Consider the following 19,545-nt stretch of genomic DNA (forward strand, 5'->3'; position numbering starts at 1 on the left):
AGCGGCGCGTCATGTGATCCCCGTCCGCCCATCCCCCGGTCATGTGACCGCCGTCATGTGAGCGCCGCGCCCCCTCCCCTGCCGCGCGGCGGGGCGGGCGGTGCCTCCCCCTGCTCCCCCCCCCCCCCCGCGCCGCACGCGCTGGGCGCCGCCCCCGCGCGAGACCAGCCCCCCCCCTCCCCCCACCGCGCGCCCGCGCCCGGGAGGCCGTTGGGCGGGTCAGGGCCGCGCGGGGCGCGCGTGCGTCCGTGGGTCCGTTAGTCGGGCCGGGCCCGCGGTGCGTGACGGCGTCTGTGGGTCCGCGGCGCTGCTGCTGCCCGGCCCGCCGGCAGAGCTGCTGCTGCCCCCTCCGCGGGGCGCGGGGCAGGGCTGCCGCCTGGCTCAGCTGCCGCCTGGCTCAGCGGCCGCCTGGCTCAGGCTCAGGGCCGGGGACATCCCTCTTCTCAGGAGGGAGACCCGAGGCCTTGTGCGGTGGCAGCTTTTGGATGGCGTCTGGGTGGGCTTGGGGGTGCAGACGTGCCCCCTGTGAAGTCCCCTCTGGGTGGCAGGGTGGCTGGGTCACAGAGACGCCGCTTGGAAAAAGTTAAATGCGGTTTTAAGTAAGTTACTCAAAATACGCTGTGATGTCTCGGGAGGGAACAGAAAACTAAACCTATTGGGGGTGGAGGCTGAGGAGGCAATGACAGCGACATGGTTGGTTGTATCAGAAGAATTGCTACTACAGCAGAAAGCTTCAAGCGGCAGGCAGAAGGGGAGGCTTGCACAAGGTCATCAGCCTTGTCAGAGGGATGTGGAAGAGGTAATATCCTGCCACCTCTGCTTCCTGGACTACTAAGAGCCAGCTGGCCCAGAGCTTGTACAGTACAATTTCTAGGATATAGCAATTTTAACAGTGCTACTTAAAGTTCAGAAGAGGGGCTTAGCATTTAATTTTTATGAATTTGCAGCTCAGAAGCAAAGCAACTTTGAGAGTTACAAGAAACACAGAGGTGGGGAGAGTGAAAGAAAAATAAAAATTACACTCATTAAAGAGGCAGCTGCCCTGTTTGTGTGAAGAAATTGTGTTCACTAATTATGAATGCTTTTCAAAAGTAATTTGTGCAAATAAATGCAAAAGGCCTTCAACTTAAATAGTTTCTGTTTTTCTTGCCCTGTTCCCTAACATCCAAAGGAGTAAGACAGCACTGAAAATAGGCCTCTGGCAGTTTAACCTGATGACAGGCTGCTGCAATTTTCTGCTCCTTTCTTCCTCTTCTTTCTTGGTTACATATTCCACTTTCCTCCTAGTGTTAGTTCAACACAGCAGTCAGCTGGTTACAGATGCTGATCTGGCTGAAAACTAACAATTTTGATTGTCCTAGGTAAGTTTTCAGCAGTATCACCTGCCTCGCTGTCTATCTGCACCAACACCAGCTGAGGAGGGGGGGCAGGAAGGCATAGCTGGGACTGTGCACAGAGGAGGCCCCAGGTAAGATCAGTTTAGCTGCTATGAAATTTCAGCTGACTGGGGAAGCCAGAAGTTACAGCTCAAGTCAGGCCAGGGGCTCCCCACTGCCATGAGTGGCCTCAGCCCCCAGTCCCCTCTGCCTACCTACTTGCATATGACATGCTGGTACCTGTGCAAAGCCACTCAATTCGATTCAACTGACTAGTCTAAAGGGAAAAAAATCACCTGCTCAGAAAAAATAATAGTTTTCTGCATGCTCAGCAGTTGCAGCAGCTTAGTGACATTATGGATCCTGGTATAAGGGCAGAGAAGCAAGAGGAAGATAAAGCAGAAAGACGACCACGTTGGTTGGTCTGTTGAGCTGTGGTGGCAACTTGGCTTTTAGAGTTAACAGCGCCTAATTAATAGCTGTGTCCTCAGCTCATGAAGGGAAAAGAGCTTCAATCTTTATGTTGGAAAAAAGTTGTGATATGAAATAATAATCTATCTTTGCTTAGAACCTAAGAAAATAATGAAAAAGACTGGGTAAATGCCATTATCCTTGGCAGTCTTCTATTACATGACAGATTATTGCCAACTCTTGCTCTTCTGTTTTAGCCTTCAGTGGATTCCTTAAAGCTCCAAATCTGATTATCCAAGAATCCCAGTTGTTTGCTTTTAAGACTCTAGCCTGTATAGTTTAAAAGACAAGTCTGATGGCATGAGTTCAAAGGCTCAAAAGGAGACAAAAGCAGTAGACTAAACAAATACCAAGATTATTATTTCAGTGGTAACATTTCTTAAACCTTGCTGTTCTGCTGGCAGTACCAGCATCACTCACTCTAGACAGGGCAGTGCAAATACATACAACTTACTGGTAAATTCTGACTCTGCCTACCAAGTTGACTTAAAAATGTATGGACCAGGAAATTCACTGCAGGCAGCAGTGCACGCAGACAGAGTGTAGCTTCTGATCTTATTAGCTACCTGAGTTTCTGCAAATCAAGGTTTATTCCTGAAATGATCATTGTGTTCCATTCAAGTATATGAATGACTCCACTGAAGACAATGTGACTGCTCACTGTGCTAACATTAAGAATGCATATAAAGGTCTGCAGTGTCAGGCCTACTAGTGTATAAAGAGTTAATTTCAGTTATCTGATAAGAGCTAATTCAAAGCTGTTTTCTGACAAAAGAATGAAGAACTTTATACAAGTTACATTCTTACTTCTGCATACCGCTTTGTATGCCTCAGCTCCTATATTTGCAAAAGGCTCAGAGGTTTCAGAGCAGTTTCTTTGCATACAGAGAAAAGTATCTGAACAGCTACCTAACAAGAAGGAAAGAAATTGAAACATCAGAAAAAAAAATCCCTGTTCAAAAGGAAAAAAACATAAAGTCTACTTTCATCTGCAGTGATAATGCATGTTCATTGACTTAAGATTAATCAAAGTTGCAACACAGCGAGGATAGTTACGAAGCTGCATAAATACTGAAATACATATTATAAATACAAATACCTTTAAAATGAAGCTATAAAGTAAAACTTTGCAGATCCCAATCTGGTTGCAAAGCATGCAGTTTCCATTCTGTGGCTGTTTACACATATATTTTCCTTAATTTACAAGCTGGAGGATCCAGCTCAGGAGAAGAGGATCTCTCAAGATCCATGGAATCTCCCATGTTTAAAGCTAAGTAAATGCATAAAAATTGGTGGGAGGTATGTGTCAGTCATTTTTGTATCCTAACCTACATTTTGCAAATAGGCAGGAATGTTTAATTCTAAATACCATTTACAAATAATAATTTAAATATTTACTGCCCATGTTTAAAGGTATCAGCATCTCAGCTAACTGCATGCCATGGGACAGTCTTAAAATGTGCTGAAATGTAATCTCATAATCTTACCTTTTCCTCAGGAGAGGCTCAGCTTAATCACTTATAGTTACGTTGCAGTAAATCCTGGTAAATCCAAAACTAATGCTGAAACTTTCAAGGTATAGATGGTTTTCAGTAGACGAGGTATCATGAACAGGTGACGAACACTTAGGTCCTCTAGGATTCTTCCTTGCAGCTTGCCAGGTGTCAAATGTCACATTATTTCATGTCCTTCTGATTCACAGTCTTGCTTTGTGTGGCCAGTATCAGCTGTGCTGTAGAGGCTGGCTGAGAGGCTGCTCATTTATACTTGTATTGTCTCCATTCCCCTTAACACATATATCTGATCTCTGTCTTTTCAATAATTAGGAAGAAAAACTCTTTCAGAATCCAGAGTTAGTTTTACATTTGATTGTGGAAAATTCTTTCTCCAGTGAGGTTTGGACACTTTAGCTATCTGCAAGCTACACTATAATAAAATAATTATTTTTATGCTTTGTGAAAACTTAATAAGGCTCTTCTTGGAGATGTGCTGTTCTTCAGAAAGCCGAGAGTCACTGTTCACTGGGTTGTTCTCTCTTCTTGCCTTTTTTCTCACTCACTACACCTAAACTTCAGTCTTCTTAATTCTTATACCCATTGCCATCATTTCTGAATGTTCCTTGTTCTTTCTGCCATTCATTCAGTCTTTCACTGTTTCTCTAATTCTTTCTGCTTTCCCTTCCTTTTCTGTTCCCCTTCTACTCTTCCCCGTTTCTTTTTCTCTAGCATTTTTCAAAGCCAGGCTCTTGGTAAGAGTTACCTCCTGATTTGTTATGATGAATTATCCTGCTTTACAACAATATAAAGTAAGACTGTTGAGGAAAACATTGCCTGATGACCTTGTTTCACAGACTTAGGTTTAGGCTTCCCAGTGCAGCTAGAGAGATAATTAATGCCACTACCTAATCTAGCTGATATTGTTCAATGGAACTGTAAAAGAATATCAACTTTGTCTAAACGTGCTGACTTTTTTTGAAATCTTTGTCTTTTTGGTAAAGTCCTTACATGCTGTACTCAGTGTATGCACTGAAAAGGGCTCTATTTTGTACTGTGGCTTAGAAGATTAGAAGACAGCCCTAGTCAAGGCCATTCTTGAGTCACTGCCTGATCAGCTTTTCTATATTCCTGCATCTCTTTTCACATCTTCAGTCTAGCACTCAAGGAATATTACTCTTTGCTCTTTTTGTTTGCATCAGAACTCAATATTTTATAATGATGAAGGACCTGATTCTCCAGCTAAGGCCTGGGTTACTTGGTGGACTTGCACCAAGTAGAGTAACAACTGTAAAATACAAACCACTTCACTGGAGTAAACCAATGGTACTTTCATTGCTAGTCAATGAAATTTCACTAGCAGAAGTTGTTCGTTTTTAACGTCAGAGGAGTATGATTTCATTTCTCTATTAATCCTGTTTCATTTGAAGCACCTACTAGAAGTTGATCATAAACAATTTAACCTCAAAGCACCTTACCAAGGCAGTAATACAGAGTGAGAGACTCTTCGGTGTTTTAAATCTTGTTACCCAGTCCTTGGTGCTTTTACTTCAGTGTCACTCTACAAACTTTTGTCTGTTCTTTCCCCGGGAGCTTTTGTTTCTGTGATCTCTTGTTGACATCCTTCTTTGAGCTAGCCACCATCCTTTGGTTCTGTGACCTATGCCGATACTGGATGGGTGTGCAACATGAACCATCTCTTGCTGACCTCGCTATATTCTCAGAGAGCATTCCATCAGACAAGCTTATGTAGATGAGGTGGTAGCAAACACAGCCCTCACTTGCAAGGCAGGCTTTTGGAAATTAAAATTACCCCAAATGTGTTTTTTATTTCAGAATTATTTTCTGACAGACCAAAAAACACCCACAAAATCCCCCACAACTTTGGGGTCACTAGAGCATGCCCTGAAGTGCCACTCTACATGTTTCTTTAATATCTCCAAGGATGGAGACTCCACCCTGGGCAGGCTGTTCCAGTGCCTGACCACTCTTTCAGTATAGAAATTCTTCCTAGTATCCAATCTAAAACCTCCCCTGCCACAACTTCAGGCTATTTCCTCTGGTCCTGTTGTTATTCACATGGGAGAAGAAGCCAACACCCACCTCTTCTCAGGTAGTTGTAGAGGGCAATGAGGTCTCCCCTCAGCCTCCTTTTCTCCAAACTAAACATCCCCAGTTCCCTCAGCTGCTCCTCGTATTACTTGTTCTCTAGACCCTTCACCAGCTTGGCAGCTCTCCTCTGGACACACTCCAGCACCTCAGCGTGGAGCACCTCACTTCTTACAGTGAGAGGCCCAGAACCAAACACAGTACTCAGATGTGATAATGGAAAAAGATGACCTCCTGCTCCCTCACCTTCAGTAGCTGAAGACAATTGTGGTTCCTCTGCTGTGAGAAGTGCAAGCTAGTACAAGATATGTAAAGACCGCTTGCCATGGCAAAAACTTGCAGATACCCTTGCAGAGCTAAAGTGAATAAATGTAACTTCTTATATCTGGAAGACAAACTTATTGCCCCATCATGTTGTATTTTTTTTCTGAGACTTTCTGAGTAAGAAACTTTTGCTAATTCAGGAGTTATTTCACCTAATTCATCAGTACTATGTATGGCAATAAGCTGTGATTAGCACAAGATAGATGATAAATTTCTGTTTTGCTTAATTTTTCCTGGCTGTGTAGTGTGACTTCTTTCCTTTGTAACTGAAGGACACTAAAATGAAAATGGTGTCTTCAGCATCACACTTAAAAATTAACACTCTTAATACACAGCAGAGAAATTACCAAACTGGTTTTGTTTAAAGCATCAAGGCTCAACCTGCATTTTCTTTCTTCATATTCCTCACAGGAGAAAGAAGCTATGCTAGACATTTATTGCATATTGTGCTATTTCCTGAGAACTAAAATATCTGATATTCATTATTCAGTTGATTCTCATATCACCCTGTCTTGCTAGAATATATTTAAAATTCTGTCACTGTATACACATTTGTTTTCATAGCCACATTCATAAATATGTTTAGGCAAATATTAAATGTCTTTTAGATACGCATTTTATTTCCATTACATTTGTCTGTAAAACATTTTAAGATATCTGAAGTAGAAGAATAAGAAATAAGGTTACACATAAACTCATTTAGAAGAAAAGGAACAATCTGTTTCTTTAATATTAGATACTACATTATCTTGTATGTTTTATATTCACAAGTTTCTGAAGGAGATAAAGAAAAATAAATAGCAATAGCAATGTATATATATGAAAGCCCAGTTAAGCCATTACAGGATTAATGCCAAATAACAATACTGTGAAAATGGTTCAATTAAAGATTCACATTAAATTGTAATAATAGATAGCACATGCAGATCACAAGACAAGAAAGAAATGCTCTATTTTTTTAATATTGCCACCTGAGTCAGTGGAAGTAATCCAGGTTTTCCTTACCTTTTTTTACCCTAACCTGAGTTAAATGAACAGAGCATATGTAAATATGATGATGAATGTGCTAAGAAATATGCATCAGATTGACACAAAATGGCAACTGTCTTGAAGAGTTTTCTGGCATCTTCTCATATACTGACATGGAATTTAAAGATATTATAAATGTTACCGTGGGGAGGGAAATCTTATAGTTCACCTCTACTGAAGTGAATAAAAGCTGTGCTGGAAAATTTCCTAGTGATAAATATTGATATTTCCAGACAGTTACTCCCTTAGCAGCTGGCATAAAGTACTATTAGGAATTACTGTGTATGTTCTCTTGCAAAACAGGAAGGAAGGTTTGTGCCCACAAAAGGGAAAATAATTTTTGCTGTGTATTACTTGCCTTGACTTTCATCTTCACAGAGTTCTAATGTGCACTTAAGTGTCAGAGCATGTGCTCTGAAAAAGGTATTGGGGGAACCTCCTGCTTTCTGACACTAGCACTAATTCATCTTTGAAGGCTTCAGTAAAGCTACTTGGAGGGATTTTCTGCATCTTTTCTTCATGCTACTCCACATGAAGTAATGATGATGGAACTAACACTGTGCTGATGCTGGGCAGCGGCACTGAAAGCTTGTTCAGTCCGTGTGGAAGTGTTTTATAATCCTACTGCTACAGGAGATACGTGAACTCACAAGCATGGCTTAGAGACCAAGGTGGTGGCTGCAGTCAGTGAGGAGACAGGGTGAGAGGCATCTGATCTCTGCAGAATTTTACGTGTCTTACGTTAAAGATCAGACTGGAAGGAAGTATGGGTGGTGTACACAGGATTGATAGAAAGATGAGATATTCATGTCATGTAGCTTGCTGTGACTGCACAAGGACTTAAAACAGCTGTGCTTAAAATAGCAAGGCTTCTGCTATAGGGATTAAACAAGGGAGAACCCACAGGGTAGCACATGCAGTGGCTGGTTGATGCTTTGGGGAGGCGACATCAAATCCAGATGGGTAAAAGTATGGATAGAAGTTTCTCAGCGCTGCAGGCTGCTGAGAAACAGAGGCCAGTGTTGTTCTTAAAAAGATGTCTTATAACAGAGAAATTAACCAAAAGAGAGCTGATTAATAAAGAATATAGTTAGCAAATAGAGCTATCTTTACAGAGGAACTCAGCCATGCCAAGGTTAGCAATAGAGACATTGTTCCTTGCTCCAACACTGGTCTGACTGGCTCAGCCTGTCCGCTGGCTAGGGGCAGACTTGTTCCAGGCCAAGCTCAAGAGAAAAATTATCAGAATTTGCCAAAACAAAAATTGTCATTATTTATATTTGTTTTCACCTAAAGAAGTATATTTTGCTGTAGTATGTAATTAAGTATCTTCAGTGAGCTTAGACTAATAAAATATTTTTTTCCTATAAATAATATTAAAAAGTTGTATCTGAAACGTTTATGTTGCTCTTTGATTAAGAAAAAAAAAATACAGGTAGACCAAAGACAACATAGAACATAAACCACTCTCCTCTGATGCATTTAAGCAAGTGTTTTTTTCTTCTGAGATAGAATAGTGATGCCGGGGTGTTCATTCCATCTTCTGCACATAACTGCTAAAAGCTTTACATCTCTCCTTATACATAAAAACAGTTGCTACTATAAAAAAAAAATATATATATTTATTCTTTATGTCAACAATCTGTTACTTTTGTTCTTACAATTAATATTTATTTGCTATAGTGTGCGATTGTCAAGGCCCATTGTAAATACCCAATGGGATAAATAAATGCTTAAAGTTACTCCTATTTCAGAGAGTTGCTTAATGATACTTCTTGCTTAGTGGTGTTAGAATGATAGAGTCCAAGTAAGAATTTTGTTTTCCTACCCTTGTTCAGGGTGACCATGAAATACTAAGGTACGACTATAGAGGAAAGATAAGTAGACAGTGGTGGAAAAATTACAGCAAATCAAAGGAAGTTCAGGATAAAAATCACTGTAACAAATTGATATGTTAGTTTAGATTTTCAGTCTATGGAGTAAAATTCCAGTTCGAATGAGAAATTTTTTTTTTTTTTTCTATTTTCTGTATCAGTGACTGCCCTGCCAAGGTGCTGGCAGCGATTAGAGATGCTGTGAAAGCAGAACATGGAGCAGTAACACAGGGCAGGGCTACCCATGGTAGAGTGACTGTCATCTCAGAGTGTGGGACTGAGGTGACTGTTTCAGGTAATCAGTGACCACAGACCAGCTGGCACAGGGGCCCATGGGGAGAAAAGCATCTCCTGGCTTGACTTGACCAAGTAGCATATAGGACCTGGTTCAGAATGTCACTGTCAAAACATTGTTGGGCAGTAGCTGCTGTAATACATACAGATCATTTTGCAGGTCCAACCAAATTGCACTCAATGTCAAGAAGGGAGCTCCTTAAGAGTGAGGAGAGTGTTTTTAAAAGGAAGCTGAGGGGGAAATCGCTGTTGGGAGGTACAGCAGAGATATGTTAAATCACGAGTGACACTGAAAGGCTGGTCAGAGCAAATTGTTCATGGCGTTTCCAATACAAGAACTAGGGGTATTAAAAGATCTAGAAAGTCGCAGCTGAAAGCAACCTAAAGGAGGATGTTTTTCAGGAAACAGGTCTAGCATGACAGGCTGAGGGCAGTGGATATTTCCAGGTCAAGAAAGCAGTGCAGGGAATTGCAGCATGTAGAGGATGAAAGGCAGCTAAGAATTCAAATGGTCTCTCTGGGCACCATCTCATCAGGCATTCATGATGTGGGTAACTCAAGGAGTCATGTGTGATCCCTTGTACTGCACCTCTCTGCTCACAAAACCCAGTGTTTTGGATCACCCTCCTGAGACTGGCACAGTGGAAGGACTTGGGAAGGAGTGTCTCCCAGGTACATACAGAGCCAAGCAGCACAGGCTCCTGGGGGATGAAATTACTTAGGACCTGGCTGGAGATCTGTCTAGGATTTTTTGGAGGGCCCTGCAATTGTACTTTCCCTCCTGTCCTCCCCCAGAAAGCAGCCTGAAGCATTATACCAGAAATGCTGTGCACCTGTAGATTGTTCTCATGTTAGGAAAGGGAGCAAGGGGAGGTTTTGTCCTATGCCTGCAACCAGTACAACTGGGAAGGATTTCAGCCTCCCTTAGAAGATTTCCCAGGCTAAGCTCCACGTTAGAGGTAAACTGGACAGTATGTTCTTCCTCACCCCTCTGCCCTTGCTGTCACATGGATCATTCACAAAGTCTGTGAGTTATGGAGGAAAGCTGCTACATAAACTCATAATTTTGGACCTGAACGTGTCCAGCAACCTGCCCCGTGTCATCCTCCCCGCTCAGGGAGTAGCTATGACAGCAAAAAAAAAATCCATGAAGCGCTGAGGGAGGTGACTTCCCTCTCCATTTCTGACCACACTTTTATATCCCACAACATTCATTAGTATTAAGAAGAACAGAAGTGTAGTAAATAGAGTTTTAATAAAGTAAGCACTATACTAGGCGTTTCTTCCATGAGCAATTCCTTGGCTGTACAGCAAAATCGGGTCCTTATTGCCCAGAACTTTACAAGAGATAGCCAACATATAGCTGCTGTTCTGAGGTATCTACAGTGTAAATGTGAAGGTGTAACACTGGAAACAAAATAATATGATCTTCATTTTATAACCAGGGAAGGGAGGAACAGAAAAATTGCATGCCAGGACTGCATTAAAACAGAACCCACATCTCTAAATTCCATGGCTAATACCCACAAGACAATCTGTCCTGTTGTGCACCCCTGCAAAGTGCTTATTAACACCACCTGATTTGCTCAGGGTTATTTCACCCTCTCCCACAGAAGCAAATAATTTAAAAAAATGCAAGCTGGTGGAGAATCACATTCCTGTTGTGCAACAAATGAAGTATCACATTTTCCTTGTTTTTTTTTTTTTTAAAATGGAATCATGTGCTTATCATTTCCCCTTGTGCTGCAGACTGTGTGCACAGTCATCAGGTGCTCTGGTAAAGACGAAAGAACATCCATAAGATATTTTTATCTGTGGACTGGGAAACATTAATCCTTTTTCAACTACTAGCTGCTCACCCTTAGTCATCCTTCCAGATGTTCCTCTCATTATGAATTTTGTCTGCTCTGTGAAACTGATCTATGGAGAGTTGTCTAAATGCTGAAACATTTGAGGGTGTGGCCAGACACAGGTAAAAAAGGGTAGGAAGCTGAAAGTCCTAGAGCACCTATTCAGTACAAGTACTCATATTGCCCTGATTCATGTTACTGCCTCTTCAGATCTAATGCTCCAGCTGCATGCATAGTGATCCTTAACCCAGAACTGTCATAATAATCTGGGTATGTTTAAGCACTGTAAATAATAGACCTTGCCTCATCTAAATCACTTTGAAAGAGATGCATGATGTGGGATTACAGTGAAGCATGTTTTGAACTTCCTGCAGATTTGCTCCTCTCTCTGGTTCTCTGAGTGATTATTGTAAAGGGTCTTGAGGTATGAGCAGGGAATGGCTTTAGAGAAGAGTCTGGTTTGGTTGGTTGGTTTGGTTTTGGCTTTGGTTTTGTTTTGGTTTTATGGGCTAGATCTCCCCTAGTATTCAAGTTTATGGCATTTACCAGTGTTGACAAGCTCCCTGACAGCTGCTCCACATGTATGTGGACGTTCCACACACTCATTCCCCTTGACTCTCCCAGGGTGTCCTGGTGCTTGCTGTGTCCAGCACTCACCAGCAGCAAAGGGAAGCTACTCTGCTGATTTTTCATTCCAACAGTGCAGTAGATCACTGCCTGAGGAGAGGAGCAGACTGCACTCATCTACCCCCTGAATCAGCAGAGGTCACTAGAATGGGACTAGTGTTGAGAAAAACTGGGACAAATAGAGGGGCTGTCATAGATATAGGTTCTGATATACTGAGAGAATTAGGAAGATAAACAGGTAACCTCTTCCTTTTCCTGAGTTTTTTCTGCATTGACACACTGCAACACTTTAATATAAGGAGAAAAGGGCATGTGCGTGGAAGGAATATTTGTATTTCTGAGATCTCTTCTCTATGTAAATTCCCATCCAATCATCAGTCTTAGCCTACCATCTTCCTTGTTCCAGGACTGGCAATCTTTCAACAAAAGAGGGGTAGGTTGTGTTTTTCTTTCCCCAGTTAGCTGTTAAGTGTGCCAATGGAAACTTGGCGGGAAGCTGAAGATGCTGCTTCTGCCTGTGGCAGGTCTCAGTTCCTGCTGAATTTGGAGCTCCATGGGGGCCAGAAGCAAATGCATCTTGCAGACACCTCTTTGAAAGTGCCACAGCTCTCTAACTGGCTGGACCCGCCATATCCTGTGTCTGTGTGCTAAACATGACCTAGCACCATCCTCTCCTTGCTGTTGTCTTCCTGTCTGTTCTGCAGCTTGGCTATAGTTGGGGCAAGAGGCCCTGGGAATCAAAAGCCACAAAAAGCCAGCCCCATACCCTGGCATACAACAGAAGTAGGCAGTTAGCTGAAACAGTGTGGCTGGGGTGTAGCCCCAGTCATGCCTTGTGTGAGGCACCTTTCTTTTTTACTGTTCATCCAAAACCAATTGTTATAAAACAGACCAGGCAGGGAGTATGTGTGTTCTCAGCTAAGTAGTGAGTATGTGACTGTGACAGCAGGTGTTGGGACTGACTTTCTTATAGACTCCTTGAATAACTAAACCTACAGGAACGCTGACATTTTGGGGATAAGCCAGCTCCACCCTTCATAATTAGGGCAAAAGCCCTTTGTGAGTTGACAACATCCCCATGTTGCCATCTGTTCCTGTGTGTCAGGTACCAAATTATCCAAGGACACAGAGATGTTGATGTCACTGGAAATGACGCAATGTATACTTTGAAAAGAGGCTCTGAAATAGCCCCTTGACCATTTAGTGTATACTTAAAAGTCTTGCTAGCCCAAAGCTACACTCTGTATTTGTGGGTAGGTATGGGGACTTATACACAGATTTCTTCCACTGTTCCCTCTGGGGAGCAGCTCTTTTGCGCACTTAAACAAGCTGGAAACAGTTGAAACTAAATCCCAGTATGTAACATGAATCCTGCACTTAGTGGGTTTGACTTTTAAAAACGCGAATACACACAGGCCCTGATGACTTCAATAGCATTTATGGGTGCTCAGTGCTTGTATAAATGTCACACTATTTATAACATATTTCTTTGTCCTTTTTTATATTCTCTGTTGGCCTGTCTCTTTTCCACTGTGGTATCTTTGACTGACATAGTCACATCAGGATGTAGCATGTGTTTGAATAATTAAGAAAATACAAATAAAAGTTATCTTTATTCTAGTCCATATTTTTCCATTGCTCGACCACCAAAGATAACAGTACTATTTCACCACTGCTTTTTACATTCTATGGAAGAAAAATGCTTTTAGTTTTGGAGTGGTATATTGAACTTTTCAAGTCCAATTATTTGCCTCTAGAATTTTCCCCCTAGGCTTTAGAAAATTGTTTCAGCTATATCCAAACTCATGCCAACTTCCTGGCTTCTCGGCCGCAACCCATCAGCGAGTGCTCTACTAAGGACCACTTTGAGACTCTCCTTGAACCTCTTCTTCTTGCTGCTTCCTACAAAGAAGTAAACAAGGGGGTTGATGCTGCTGTTAATGGTGGAGAGAACAACGGTGACGTGGTTCTGCTGGCTGAGCAAAGACGACCAGTGGTGGTAATTCAGAAGATACAACAGCCTCATAGGCATGGCAAAGATCAGGAAGACAATGACTGTGGCCACAATGATGATGTAGAGCTTTGAAGAATGAGGTCTCAGTGAGTTACGATGAATCCTGATAACCAAGATCAGGCTGGACAGAATCATTAGAGGAATGAAGATCATGAAAGTCAGGATCCATGTGAAGATGAGCAGTGCTTGGCAGTGGTTGCCATCATCAAATTCTTCCTTTGTTGAATCTTCTTTGCATGTTAAGTATTCAGCTACTGTCATCAGAAAAGACAGAGTCCACAGAATTGCACACACAATTGCCGATTGGTGCTGTGACCGGTGGCATCGATACCAGATGGGGTAAACAATAGACAGACATCTCTCAATACTGATGGCTGTCAGGAGATAGAGACCAGTATTATATCCAAGAAGGAAGACAATAGATAGGGTGGTGGTTATGTAATAGTAAAAACCATATGCAAATCCAAAACCAGCAATGTACTCAATTGACAGAATAAATGTACAAAGCAGCAAGGAGATGTCAGCAATAGACAGGTGTGTGATGTACGCAGTGAATGGGTTTCTTTTGATCTGGAAGCAGAGGCACCAGAGGACAATTCCATTTTCACAAAAACCCAGGAAGGAGATGATCATAATTAGCCAAAGTGGGGTCAATATCTCCCAGACTCTTTCCTGTGTAGAAATGTTTCTGTGCATTGAGATGTTCTCTGTGCCTTCGCTGGGAGGAAACATTATGTTTGACTCATCCATGGGCAAAGCTCAAGTTTGGATAGCACAGCTCTTCCTTCTGTAAATATGTATAAAAATATACTGTGAGCATTGTGTGCTCTTCCCCTCCCCATTTTCTTTCTGTTTTGTGGACCTGCATTTTCTGGTCATATTTGAAAGCCTTAGCAAAAGGAAAACCAGCTTTGATATACTGATGCTGGCTGAAACCCAGCTGAACTACTCTTGGTAATGTTAATGATTGCTAAGCCCATCACACTAGCAGAAATCCTGAGTTTTCTGCTCTATAGGGTTCAGCATATGAGTGCTGAACCATAGCAAGAGATACCTCAAGGAGCTCTTGGACAAGCAACATCTCCATCACATTACAAAGTTTCATGATACAGTTGGTGGTTCTTGTTAGAGCCCTAGATTTTTCCCAGACAGGTCTATTCAGCTTCCATTGAAGCTAATGACATTAAATTAAACACATGTATTTCAAGTTAATGTGGCTCATAAGTTTTTTGTTTAAAAATAAAAAATAGAAAATGATACCAACATCTCTTTTCCAGGAAGGGCTTTAATTAATCAAGTAAATATAATATGTAATTACTCAGCATTGTATTTGCTCCAAGTACAGAGGTGGTGGGAAAGCAAAAGGCCACTGTTTCGAGACAGTAAACTTTTACAAGCTTTAAGTGTCATTTATCATAGCATAACACAATTTAACCATGTGAACTCTCTGCACACTTAGCACAACTGCAATATCCTGCAAACATTACAAATCCAATCCATCACAAGGAGAAGTAGTTGTTCAGGTTCCCTGTCATTGTTTTAATGGTTATAACTGTTTTGCTGAGTGATAGAACTAGTTTTCCTTTTGTATGTCTTCTTTTATCTCATAACAGAGAATTAGCAGCACTGGTATCAGCTGATTTGGAAGTGAGTATTCTGAAATTTCATGCCCCCTTCCCTGTTAACTTCCTGGTTGTTCCTATGATGATACAGAGTCACATCCAGGACCCTTGCTGATTTTCTTACTGGGGCTAACTTTTGCAATGATTATTTAAACAGAGCCGTTCAGCCCAGTTGTAATTTTTCTCTCATGATCCCTGGGTTTCCTAGATTCAAAACAGCTTCTTAATACACAATATCACAGTCTAAAAAAGAGCATTCAGTAGAAAACCTGGAAAGCCTCAGGGCTTGGCTGATATTTAAACCTGCACAAAAATGTTAATGATGATTGCAACTGGATGTTGACCATGCAACTGTCTGAGACTCAGCTAGAAGGAACAAACAACATAGCTAGAAATGGGGTAGAGAAGTGAGTGTGAAGGCAACAAGCAAATGCAGTGACCAGAATGAGTGGCAAGCCTCACAAAAGCAATGTTCTGTAAAAACTGCAGAGGGAATGGGGTTCTACCTTGTGCTGCTGGAAATGTAATAAAGCTTCACAAGAGAAACCAAGAGGAGAAGCTATCTGCTTCAAGTGTTGATATGAATAGGAAAGGAAAAAAAGAACAGCATGAAAAGACTCAAGGAAGTTCTTTTGTATCTCTATAAATGGGGTATTTCTGTATGGAGAGTAAAAGAAAGAGGGAAAAGTTCTGGACTTACTGAAGTCATTCCCACGTAAGAGCAGTCAGAGATGAGAACGGGAAGAGTCCTCTCCTTCCAGGTACAAACATGGTCTGTTCAGATTTCCCTGGAGCTGTTGAACAACTTCCTTGGAGAAGGTGAAGGTCACCTTCTCCAACCATTTGCCTTGGGTAAGGAGGGGGAGCAAACAGTGACTCTGACCATGACTCCCTCAAAAAGAAGTGTGCAGTTCTCTTGCTGCTCCAAATCTCTGAGGCATGCCAAGCAAAGGGCCCCAGGCTCATCATCTGAGGCTGTGCTTCAAATGGCATCCTTCAGTAGCTGGCAAGTCATCTAGCTGAAAGTCTGGGAGTTAACTCTTGTGGGAACTGAATGGCAGTATATGGAAAGTTGTCCCAAGCTGCTACAATACCAAGAGACATAGTTTAAACAAACAAACACGGAGTGAGTAGGAAATCTATTTGGGGATGGTAAGATCTGAAGAAGGAAAAATCTCAAATTTAGAACTGTGCCACCAAAAATAATACAAGCTGATTCGTAAATTTGTCTTAATTTTTTTAATGTAGAAGACAAGAAACCAAGAAAAGCAGAGAGAAAAAGAGAAGGAAGAGAGAGGGAAAGACAGACAGAAAGACAGAAATTAAGACAGAAAGACAGAAGTAGAAAGAGAATGAGAGAGAGAGAAAGAGACAGAGGGAAAGAGAGAGAGAGAAAGAAAGAGAGAGAAGAGAAAAAGAGAGAAAGGAAAGAAAAAGGAAAGAAAAAGGAAAGGAAAGGGAAAGGGAAGGGAAAGGAAAGGAAAGGAAAGGAAAGGAAAGGAAAGGAAAGGAAAGGAAAGGAAAGGAAAGGAAAGGAAAGGAAAGGAAAGGAAAGGAAAGGAAAGGAAAGGAAAGGAAAGGAAAGGAAAGGAAAGGAAAGGAAAGGAAAGGAAAGGAAAGGAAAGGAAAGGAAAGGAAAGGAAAGGAAAGGAAAGGAAAGGAAAGGAAAGGAAAGGAAAGGAAAGGAAGAAAAAAAAGAAAGAAAGAAAGAAAGAAAGAAAGAAAGAAAGAAAGAAAGAAAGAAAGAAAGAAAGAAAGAAAGAAAGAAAGAAAGAAAGAAAGAAAGAAAGAAAGAAAGAAAGAAAGAAAGAAAGAAAGAAAGAAAGAAAGAAAGAAAGAAAGAAAGAAAGAAAGGAAGAAAGGAAGAAAGAGCGAGTGAGCCACAGAGCATACATTTATTCCTCTTGGTAAAAACTGTATCTTGAAATTATTCTACGAAAAGCCCCAGCCATGCAAAGTGAAAAATCTGTTCTTGAGATCTGAAATGTCTCCCTTGAAAAGTTCAAACAGACCTAGGAGCAGATAAACTCTTTGAAAAGTCCCCTGAGGATCTTCCCTGCTTTTGCCCCAACTATTAGGTTGGTTTTATATTCAGATATTAGCAGAACAAACGTTCTTAGCCAAAAAAGGAGAAAGTTTGCTTGGTCATCTACTGTAGATGTTTCACTAAAACTACCAAATCCCCAAATGCAAGAAATTAATCACTAATGTGAGAAATAAGTGACCGCAAAGGGAGGGTCAGAATGAAGTTAGGAAGGAAACAGAGTGAAATAAAAACAATTTCTAATTGCTTTTGTTGGCTTAAGCTGGAATCCACTTTATGTTTAACAGCTATGGGAGCAAAAATTTCAAGGTACCTCTGAAAAAGAAATGAGATAAGCATGTGGATAATGAAAAGGATCATTGTAGGAACATGTAAACATTTCAAGACTGACCAGGTACCTGGGTTCATAGTCCAGTCAGTCTGCTGCACAAATGCAGTCCAACATCAGGGATGCCCTGGCCCCTGTGTCTCCAAGGGGTGGGTGGTTTGTGACACCTCTTCCACACACACAGCACCTCCTTTCGTAAGTGGTCCCTGGGGCACCATCAGTCATAATCTACATGGCAAGGGCAGCAGAGTGAAAACTGGTCCTGAGAGGAATCAGTCACAAACACAGCTTATCCTTGGTGACTTCAGGAGTAACAGGAAGGTTGTACAGCACAAGGGGACCCTGCTCCTGCTGACCATTGGAGTGTTTATGTCAGCTACTGCCAAGTGATGGAGTGGCTATTTCAGAATCAGTTTAACTATTCAGATATTGGACAAGGGAACTGCAATAGCAAAACATAGAACCCCAACAGATTTGGGGACTAGAAATTAGTATTGACATTAAAGACATGATGGACATATAGACACTGTTAATTTCAATCTAAACTGAATATACAGCAAGATGTGACATGAATGATAATTTATCCTGAAGAATTTCTCTCTGGTAGGACAGAGCAACCTTGCAATGGATGTAAATCGAATGTACTAACACTTTCAAATATCCTGTATGTACAAAGCTAGCAGTATTGCTTGTTTATCATTTTGTTTTGAGCCTTTGAATAATTTTGTGTTCTTATATCTCCAATTCCTGGAATCAGAAGACAACCTGAAAATAACTCACAATTTATTAATTAAACAAAACTCAACAACCTAGGATTTGTAAATAAATTTGAGCGGTTTATGTGGCTGATACAGGTGCCATTATATAAAAGAGCTTTTGCGTATGTGGGAGTCAGATCTCCTAACTATATACTTACACAAGCCATGACACAAATCCCTAAGGGATGAGATTTGGCAGCACTTTCAGGCAGTGATATTTTTTCCTGATATTCATTCAGTCATTAACACTTTCCAGCTGAAATGCATTCCATATTTATTCAGCTCAAACAATGGTTAAGTGTGGACTGACGAGCTGGGCTCAAATAACTATCTGAAGGGCATACTGGGAAACTGAGGGATTGTAAGATGACCAAAGCCCAAACAGAGGGCTCTAGAGTGCTATGGAGAGCAAGCAGAGGACTCTGGGGCACAATGGGGACAAATGCATGGGTCCTAAGTGTCTTAAGATTTAAAGCTTATAGATACTACAAGAGCCAGAATGACTTATAGTTAGTCCTCAATAGGTGACATTATAACATTGTTAAAGTAGGAGTTGGGTTTAGAGTAAACCTTAGAGTTAAGGTTACCCTAACCCAAAACCCACCACAGAACTTGCTAGACATCTTTTATCCTACTTGGATCAACCATCATCCTATCATATGCCCAGCCCTCTAAACGGTGGATTGGGGTTTATAGGCAACAGGCATGAGAGCTTGATTTATTCTTTGCTTCTGAAAATACATGTCACCAGCTAATTTTAAGGCCAGCAGGGATCATCTGTTCATAGTTAAAAGTAACATTATGATAGGAGTCAAGATTCAAGAAAACAGAAGATAAAGACTAAGTTCAGAGTCAGGGTTAGGATGGAGTTTCCTTGGTGGCTGCTCAGTTATAAGGCCAGTTCTAAAATCCTGTTAATGGCAATCATAGAATTGTGGATTTTATGACAGCAGTAAGGAATAGCAGGCTCCAAAATCAAGGATTACTGCTTGAAAGTCTACTGAGAGATTTTGACAACAAAAGTTGGCAGGAGTGAATGGATCATACTTTTCTCTGTGTGGTTAAGACCTGGTGCATGTTTTTGAAAATGGATTTATGGTTTGTGTCAGAGGGCTTGAAAACTAGGTGTACTCTGAGAACCTGTGAAGAGCCTTATCTGAGGTAAGAATAAGGTGGCTAGTGAGAGAAGGGCAGTTTATGGTTACTGTTGGCACCATACTGGCCCCTGAAATAGCTTGGTAAAGCCTATTTCAGATTTATCTTCTGTTCTTTGTCAGAGATGGTTTGGGATGATTAATGCATTTTAAGTTCTGCTCTGAAACAGCAGATGAG

The 19,545-nt window shown here is 41.4% G+C and overlaps 1 protein-coding gene across 1 annotated transcript; it reads right to left on the reverse strand.

Annotated features, from left to right (window-relative positions):
* Positions 1–13,221: 13,221 nt before the first annotated feature.
* MAS1 (MAS1 proto-oncogene, G protein-coupled receptor) lies at positions 13,222–14,211 on the reverse strand. Its single transcript, XM_051615111.1, has one exon. The coding sequence runs from the start codon at positions 14,209–14,211 to the stop codon at positions 13,222–13,224; it is 990 nt and encodes a 329-aa protein (XP_051471071.1).
* Between the last annotated feature and the right edge of the window lie 5,334 nt (positions 14,212–19,545).

This window comes from Apus apus, chromosome 3 (genome assembly GCF_020740795.1).
Source record: "Apus apus isolate bApuApu2 chromosome 3, bApuApu2.pri.cur, whole genome shotgun sequence".
Classification (NCBI taxonomy): domain Eukaryota; kingdom Metazoa; phylum Chordata; class Aves; order Apodiformes; family Apodidae; genus Apus; species Apus apus.